Genomic DNA, 9,837 nt, shown 5'->3' with positions numbered 1-9,837 from the left:
AGGAACAAGAAAGCAGATGAGTGAAATAGCAAAAGGGTGGAAAGAGCTGACGGGCATAATGAGACAGATGAAGGAAATGAAAGAAGAGTGGGAGAAGGAAAGGGAGAGGGACAGGGAAGCGTTAAGAGAGATAGAAGAGAGAGTGAAGAAGATAGAGATGGAGGGGAAGATAGAAGACAAAATAGACAAAAGACTGGAAGAAATAGTAGAGAGGAGTGGAAGAGAACAGGGAGGAAGAGAGAGAGGAGAGATGGAGAGAAGACTGATGGAAATAGAGAGGAAGTGGGAAAGAAAGGATAGAGAGATAAGGAGGAAAAACATAATAATAAAAGGGTTAGAGATAAAAGAAGGAGGCGATGTGCAGGAAGAAGTACAAAAAATATTGGAAAAGATAGGAGAAAAACTTGAGGTTGAAGAAGTAGTGAGAAGGGGGAGAATGGGAAAAGAAAAAGGAGAATGGGTAGTGGTAAAGATGGCAACAATGGAACAGAAAAAAAGAGTAATGATGGAAAAGAAGAAATTAGCAGGGAGACGAGAAAGAATAGAGGATGACCTCACATGGGAAGAAAGAAATATACAATGGAGGATAAAGCAGATAATGGAGATGGAGAGAGGAAAAGGGAGAAGGGTTAAAATAGGATATATGAAGATGTGGGCAGAAGGAAAGATGTGGAAATGGGATGAAAAAGCGAAAATACTGAAAGACGGTGAGGGAAACGAGTGGGGGGAGAGGGAGAAGGTGAGAGAGAGGTAAGGGAAAGGAAAAAAGGAGAGAGGGTGATAGAGAGAGGGAAGGAGGAAAAAGGAAGGGAAGGAGAAAAGACGAAAATTGGTTTTTGGAATATAGCAGGAATGTTAGGGAAAGATGAAGGATTCTGGAGGGATCTAGAACGATGGGATGCGATGGTGCTATTAGAGACATGGGTGGAAGAAAGGATGTGGGAAAAAGTGGAAAGAAAATTACCGCAAGGATACGTATGGAAAAAGCAATGGGCGGTCAGGGATAGTAAAATAGGAAGAGCGAAAGGAGGAATGGTGATGGGAATAAGAAAGGAAATAATGAGCGGACAGAAGGACGGGGGAGAAAAAAAAGAAATAGAAGGAATAATAGAAGGAAGGATAAGGATAGAAGAGGAGGAATGGAAGATACTAGGGGTATATGTAAATAAGGATATAGAACGGAAAATGAAAGCAATAAGGGACTGGTGGGACACAGGAAGAGAGGAGAAAATAATTGTAGGAGGAGACTTTAATGCAAGGACAGGCAAGGAAGGAGGAGAAATAAAACAGGAAGAAGATGACGGGGAAGGAAGTAGGGAGTCAAGAGATGCAAAAGTAAACGGGGAAGGTAGGAAGCTTATAAAGACGCTAGGAGAATTAGGATTGGAAATAATGAATGGAGGGATAGAAGGAGACGAGAGAGGAGAATATACGTATATAGGGCACAGAGGAAGAACGGTGATAGACTATGTAATAGGCGACAAAACTGCGAGGGATGGGATAGAAAGCATGGTAGTAGAAGAAAGAGTAGAATCGGACCACTTACCGGTAGTGGTAACGATGAAGAAAGGTCGGAAATCAGGAGACGGTGAGGGAAGAAAGAAGAGAAAGAAGGGAATGAAGAAGGTGGAATGGGGGAGAGAGGAAAAGAAAAATTCAGAAGGCAAACAGAAGAAATTGAAATAACAGGAGGAGAGATAGGAGAGAGATTAGGAGAGCTAGAAAAGAAGATCAAGAAAGTAATAGAAGAAGTAAGAAGCACCGAGAGCAAGAAAGAGAAGAAAAAGAGAGGATGGTGGGATAATGAGTGCATGGAAGGAAAGAAGGAACTAAGAAGGGTATTAAGGAGATGGAAGGAAGGGAAAGAAGAAGGAGAGAGATACAGAAGTACAAAAAACAAGTACAAGAAGCTATGTGAAGAGAAAAAAGAGCAAGAAAGAGAAAGGATATTAATCGAAGCAGGGAAAGCAAACACAGAAGGAAAGGTTTGGGAGTTTCTAAGGAAAATGAGAGGCGGAAAGGGAGGAGGAATGATGAAGGAGATAGAAATGGAAACATGGAAGGAGTATTTTATGGGTTTACTGGGTGGAGTGGAAACCAAGATAGAAGGGGGAGGCAAGAGAAGGGGAAGAGGGACGGGAGAGGAAGAGATAGGAATGGAGGAGATAGAGAGAGTCATAAGAAGATTGAAAGATGGAAAAGCAGCAGGAGAAGACGAGATGGGAAATGAGATTTGGAGATATGGAGGAGAGAACATAAGGAGAGAAGTGTGGAAAATATGCAACGGGGTATGGAATGGGGAAGGATGGCCAGAAGAATGGAAAACAGGTGTAGTGGTGCCCATAAAAAAGAAAGGTGATGGAAGAACAGTGGAATGTTATAGAGGTGTGACCTTGCTGAATACATTGTACAAAATATATACGATAGTACTAGAGGAGAGGCTAGAAAAGGAAGTACAAGAGAAGAGGATGGTACCAGAGAATCAGACAGGGTTCAGAAAGGAGAAAGGTACAATAGACAACATATATGTATTGAATTATATAATAAACAGGGAACTTGCGAAGAAGAAAGGAAGAATATTAGGATGTTTCATAGACCTGAAGGCAGCATTTGATAGTGTTAACACGAGTATCTTGTGGAAAGAGCTGGAGGAAAGAGGTGTGAGCGAAGGTATAAGAGAAAGAATTGAAGAGGTATATAGAGAAACTACAGCCAGAGTAAAAGTGGGAGACGAAATGGGAGAGAAGTTCTGGGTAGGAAGAGGGGTAAGGCAAGGGTGTCCGCTAAGTGCTAAACTATTTATTTTGTTCATGGCGGATTTGGAAGAGAGGATGACGAGGAGAGGGAAAGGTGGAGTAGAGGTAAGAGGAAAAATGCTGTATACATTGCAGTATGCGGATGATCTTGTACTGTTGGCGAAGGAGGAGAGTGGTATGAGATTAATGATAGAAGAATTCAGGATGTACATAAAGGAGAAAGGACTAGAGGTGAACAGGGAAAAGACAAAAATAATAAGGTTCGAAAGGAGGAGGCAAGAGAAGAAGACATGGAGATGGGGAGATGGGACAATAGAAGAGGTAGAGGAGGTAAAATACCTAGGCTACATATTTAAGAAGAACGGAGGACAGGAAAGACAAATAGAAGACAGGATAAGGAAGGGAGGAGGTGCGATGAGAAGCGTGTGGGGGATAGGGAAAAGGCACTTCAAAGACAAGTACAAGAGAAGGGAGTGGTTGTTTGATGTGCTGGTATGGCCAGTGATGGCATACGGTGTGGAGATTTGGGGATGGGAAGAAAGAAAGGAAGTAGAAAGGACGCAGGAAAGGTATATAAGGTGGGTGCTAGGGGTAGAATGGACGACGCCAGGGTATATGATAAGGGAGGAAACGAAGAGAGAGAAGATGAGAATCAGGGGAGCGAGGAGGGCATGGAGGTTCGAAGAAAGGTTGAGAGCCGGAAAAGGAAGTGAATGGGCCAGGCTATGCTTGCAAGAGATAGAAGAGAGAGCTAGAGGAAGGAAGAAGATATCAAGATGGGAGAAAGGAAGGAAAGAATACATAGAAGAAAGGGGAGATAGAAGAAGGTTAGAAGCGGGCGAGAAGGAAAGGAGAGAAGAAGAATGGGAAAGGATAGAGAAAAGAGAGAAAGGGATAGAGAAAGAGGAAAACTGGAAGAAGGCAGTTGAATCGAGGTACAATAAATGGTTCAGAGAGATAAGAGTGCAGGAAAGACCGGAGTATTTAGAGAAGGCAACAAAGGAAGAGAAATGGAGGAGGGTAGCGAGATACAGACTGGGAAATGAGATGAGGGGAGGAAGATATTGGGAGGAAGAAGAGGAAAGGAGGTGTAGAAGGTGCGGATATGAAGAAGAGACGTGGGAGCACGTGCTGGAAGTGTGCGCAAGGGAAAAAGGAGAGAATGCAGGGATACAAGAGATGGTAAAGGAGATTCTGGCGGCGGACGGAAGGGGGGAAGAGTGGATGAGAGAATTAGATCGCAAGAGAAAAGAAATACAGGATGGAAATCTAAAGGAGGCGAAGAGAAAGAAGGATACAGGTGTGAAGGAGAGAATGAGTGAGAATGAGTGAGAGTGAGTGAAAGAGAAAGAAAGAAAATGAGAGTCTAATATTTAAAAGATGTAGGATAGTATAGGATAAGATAATAAAGACGGACAAAGTTGATAGGTGAAGAATAATAAAATATAAAATAAAGAAAAAATACAGTTTGTAAAGGGAACGGGATCTCTGTGTAACCCGTAAGGGAACAATAAAATTTACATACATACATCCTATCCTATCCTCTATCCGATTCTATCCTCTATCCTATCCTATCCTGTATCCTATCCTATGTTGTATCCTATCCTATGTTGTATCCTATCCTATCCTCTATCCTATCCTATCCTCTATCCTATCCTATCCTCTATCCTATCCCATCCTCTATCCTATCCTATCCTCTATCCTATCCTATCCTCTATCCTAGCCTATCCTCTATCCTATCCTATCCTGTATCCTATCCTATCTTCTATCCTATCCTATCCTCTATCCTATCCTATCCTCTATCCTATCCTATCCTCTATCCTATCCTATCCTCTATCCTATCCCATCCTCTATCCTATAATATCCTCTATCCTATCCTATCCTATTCTCTATCGTATCCTATATCCTATCCTATCCTCTATCCTATCCTATCCTCTATCCTATCCTATCCTCTATCCTATCCTATCCTCTATCCTAGCCTATCCCCTATCCCATCCTATCCTCTATCCTATCCTATCCTCTATCCTATCCTATCCTCTATAATATCGTATCCTCTATCATATCCTATCCTCTTACCTATAATATCATCTATCCTATTCTATACTCTATCTTATCCTATCCTCTATCCTATAATATTCTCTGTCCTATCCTTTCCACTATCCTATCTTATGCTCTATCCTATCCTATACTCCACCCTATCCTATCCTCTATCCTATCCTATCCTCTATCCTATCCTGTCCTCTATCCTATCCTATCCTATCCTCTTATCCTATCCTATCCTCTATCCTATCCTATCCTATCCTCTATCCTATCCTATCCTCTATCCTATCCTTTCCTCTATACTATCCTATACTCTATCGTATCCTATCCTCTATCCTATCCAATCCTATATATTATACTCTATCATATCCTATCCTCTATCCTATCCTATCCTCTATCCGATCCTATCCTCTATCCTATCCTATCCTGTATCCTATCCTATGTTGTATCCTATCCTATGTTGTATCCTATCCTATCCTCTATCCTATCCTATCCTCTATCCTATCCTATCCTCTATCCTATCCCATCCTCTATCCTATCCTATCCTCTATCCTATCCTATCCTCTATCCTATCCAATCCTATATATTATACTCTATCATATCCTATCCTCTATCCTATCCTATCCTCTATCCGATCCTATCCTCTATCCTATCCTATCCTGTATCCTATCCTATGTTGTATCCTATCCTATGTTGTATCCTATCCTATCCTCTATCCTATCCTATCCTCTATCCTATCCTATCCTCTATCCTATCCCATCCTCTATCCTATCCTATCCTCTATCCTATCCTATCCTCTATCCTATCCTATCCTCTATCCGATCCTATCCTCTATCCTATCCTATCCTGTATCCTATCCTATGTTGTATCCTATCCTATGTTGTATCCTATCCTATCCTCTATCCTATCCTATCCTCTTTCCTATCATATCATCTATCCTATCCTATTCTCTATCCTATCCTATACTCTATCCTATGCTATCCTCTATCCCATCCTATTCTCTATCCAATCCTATCCTATCCACTATCGTATCCTATTCTCTATCCTATCCAATCCTATATCGTATCCTCTATCCTATCCTATCCTGTATCCTAACCTATCCTGTATCCTATCCTATCCTGTATCCTATCCTATCCTGTATCCTATCCTATCCTGTATCCTATCCTGTATCCTATCCTGTATCCTATGCTATCCTGTATCCTATCCTATCCTCTATCCTATCCTATCCTCTATCCTATCCTATCCTCTATCCTATCCTATCCTCTATCCTATCCTATCCTGTATCCTATCCTATTCTCTATCCTATCCTATCCTCTATCCTATCCTATCCACCATCGGCTCCTATCTTCTATCCTATCCAATCCCCTATCCTATCCTCTATCCTGTCCTCTACCCTATCCTATCCTCTATCCTATCAAATCCTCTATCCTATCCTATCCTGTATCCTATCCTATCCTCTATCCTATCCTATCCTATCCTCTATCCGATCCTATCCTATATCCTATCCTATCCTCTATCCTATCCTATCCTCTTATCCTATCCTATCCTCTATCCTATCCTCTATCCTATCCTATCCTCTATCCTATCCTATCCTGTATCCTATCCTCTATCCTATCCTATCCTCTATCCTATCCTATCCTATCCTCTATCCGATCCTATCCTATATCCTATCCTATCCTCTATCCTATCCTATCCTCTTATCCTATCCTATCCTCTATCCTATCCTCTATCCTATCCTATCCTCTATCCTATCCTCTATCCTATCCTCTATCCTATCCTATCCTCTATCCTATCCGATCCTCTATCCTATCCTATCCTCTATCCGATCCTATTCTCTATCCAATCCTATACTATCCTCTATCGTATCCTATTCTCTATACTATCCAATCCGATATCGTATCCTCTATCCTATCCTATCCTCTATCCTATCCTATCCTGTATCCTATCCTATCCTCTATCCTATCCTATCCTGTATCCTATCCTATCCTCTATCCTATCCTATCCTCTATCCTATCCTTTCCGCTATCCTATCCTATCCTTTATCCTATCCTATCCTCTTATCCAATCCTATCGTCTATCCTATCCTATCCTCTATCCTATCCTATCCCCTAACCTATCCTATCCTCTATCCTATCCTATCCTCTATCCTATCCTATCCTCTTTCCTATCCTATCCTCAATCCTACCCTATCCTCTGTCGTATCCTATCCTCTACCCTATCCAATCCTATAACCTATACTCTATCCTATTCTCTATCCTATCCTATCCTCTATCCTATCCTATCCTTCTATCCTATCCTATCCTCTATCCTATCCTATCCTCTATCCTATCCGATCCTCTATCCTATCCTATCCTCTATAATATCGTATCCTCTATCATATCCTATTCTCTTTCCTATAATATCATCTATCCTATCCTATTCTCTATCCGATCCTATCCTCTATCCTATCCTATCCTCTATCCTATCCTATCCTCTATCCTATCCTATCCTCTATCCGATCCTATTCTCTATCCAAACCTATACTATCCTCTATCGTATCCTATTCTCTATCCTATCCAATCGTATATCATATCCTCTATCCTATCCTATCCTCTATCCTATCCTATCCAATCGTATATCGTATCCTCTATCCTATTCTATCCTCTATCCTATCCTATCCTCTATCCTGTCCTATCCTCTATCCTATCCTATCCTATCCTCTATCCTATCCTTTCCTCTATACTATCCTATCCTCTATCCCAGCCTATTCTCTATCCTATCCAATCCTATATAGTATCCTCTATCCTATCCTATCCTCTATCCTATCCTATCCTATATCCTATCCTATCCTCTATCCTATCCTATCCTCTATCCTATCCTATCCTCTATCCTAACCGATCCTCTATCCTATCCTATCCTCTATAATATCGTATCCTCTATCATATCCTATCCTCTTTCCTATAATATCATCTATCCTATCCTATTCTCTATCCGATCCTATCCTCTATCCTATCCTATCCTCTATCCTGTCCTATCCTCTATCCTATCCTTTCCGCTATCCTATCCTATCCTTTATCCTATCCTATCCTCTTATCCAATCCTATCGTCTATCCTATCCTATCCTCTATCCTATCCTATCCCCTAACCTATCCTATCCTCTATCCTATCCTATCCTCTATCCTATCCTATCCTCTTTCCTATCCTATCCTCAATCCTACCCTATCCTCTGTCGTATCCTATCCTCTACCCTATCCAATCCTATAACCTATACTCTATCCTATTCTCTATCCTATCCTATCCTCTATCCTATCCTATCCTTCTATCCTATCCTATCCTCTATCCTATCCTATCCTCTATCCTATCCGATCCTCTATCCTATCCTATCCTCTATAATATCGTATCCTCTATCATATCCTATTCTCTTTCCTATAATATCATCTATCCTATCCTATTCTCTATCCGATCCTATCCTCTATCCTATCCTATCCTCTATCCTATCCTATCCTCTATCCGATCCTATTCTCTATCCAAACCTATACTATCCTCTATCGTATCCTATTCTCTATCCTATCCAATCGTATATCATATCCTCTATCCTATCCTATCCTCTATCCTATCCTATCCAATCGTATATCGTATCCTCTATCCTATCCTATCCTCTATCCTATCCTATCCTCTATCCTGTCCTATCCTCTATCCTATCCTATCCTATCCTCTATCCTATCCTTTCCTCTATACTATCCTATCCTCTATCCCAGCCTATTCTCTATCCTATCCAATCCTATATAGTATCCTCTATCCTATCCTATCCTCTATCCTATCCTATCCTATATCCTATCCTATCCTCTATCCTATCCTATCCTCTATCCTATCCTATCCTCTATCCTAACCGATCCTCTATCCTATCCTATCCTCTATAATATCGTATCCTCTATCATATCCTATCCTCTTTCCTATAATATCATCTATCCTATCCTATTTTCTATCCGATCCTATCCTCTATCCTATCCTATCCTCTATCCTGTCCTATCCTCTATCCTATCCTATCCTATCCTCTATCCTATCCTTTCCTCTATACTATCCTATCCTCTATCCCATCCTATTCTCTATCCTATCCAATCCTATATAGTATCCTCTATCCTATCCTATCCTCTATCCTATCCTATCCTATATCCTATCCTATCCTCTATCCTATCCTATCCTCTATCCTATCCTATCCTCTATCCTATCCTATCCTGTATCCTATCCTATCCTCTATCCTATCCTATCCTATCCTATCCTCTATCCGATCCTATCCTATATCCTATCCTATCCTCTATCCTATCCTATCCTATCCTCTTATCCTATCCTATCCTCTATCCTATCCTATCCTCTATCCTATCCAATCCTCTATCCTATCCGATCCTCTATCCTATCCGATCGGCTATAATATCGTATCCTCTATCATATCCTATCCTCTTTCCTATCATATCATCTATCCTATCCTATTCTCTATCCTATCCTATACTCTATCCTATGCTATCCTCTATCCCATCCTATTCTCTACCCAATCCTATCCTATCCACTATCGTATCCTATTCTCTATCCTATCCAATCCTATATCGTATCCTCTATCCTATCCTATCCTGTATCCTATCCTATCCTGTATCCTATCCTGTATCCTATCCTATCCTGTATCCTATCCTGTATCCTATCCTATCCTCTATCCTATCCTATCCTCTATCCTATCCTATCCTCTATCCTATCCTATCCTCTATCCTATGCTATCCTGTATCCTATCCTATCCTCTATCCTATCCTATCCTCTATCCTATCCTATCCCCTAACCTATCCTATCCTCTATCCTATCCTATCCTCTATCGTAACCTCTATGCTATCCTATCCTCTATCCTATCGTATCCTGTATCCTATCCTATCCTCTATCCTATCCTATCCTCTATCCTATCCTATCCTCTATCCTATCCTATCCTGTATCCTATCCTATTCTCTATCCTATCCTATCCTCTATCCTATCCTATCCACTATCGTCTCCTATCTTCTATCCTATCCAATCCCCTATCCTA

The 9,837-nt window shown here is 41.0% G+C and overlaps 1 protein-coding gene across 1 annotated transcript; it reads left to right on the top strand.

Moving 5' to 3' along the window:
• Positions 1-852: 852 nt before the first annotated feature.
• On the top strand, positions 853-4,088 carry LOC143363522 (uncharacterized). Its single transcript, XM_076804091.1, has 4 exons — positions 853-1,035; positions 1,171-1,588; positions 1,690-3,583; positions 3,710-4,088. The coding sequence occupies exons 1-4, from the start codon at positions 853-855 to the stop codon at positions 4,086-4,088; spliced, it is 2,874 nt and encodes a 957-aa protein (XP_076660206.1).
• Positions 4,089-9,837: the final 5,749 nt, after the last annotated feature.

This window comes from Halictus rubicundus, unplaced genomic scaffold (assembly GCF_050948215.1).
Source record: "Halictus rubicundus isolate RS-2024b unplaced genomic scaffold, iyHalRubi1_principal scaffold0053, whole genome shotgun sequence".
Classification (NCBI taxonomy): domain Eukaryota; kingdom Metazoa; phylum Arthropoda; class Insecta; order Hymenoptera; family Halictidae; genus Halictus; species Halictus rubicundus.
This window is presented reverse-complemented; position numbering and strand designations above follow the sequence as displayed.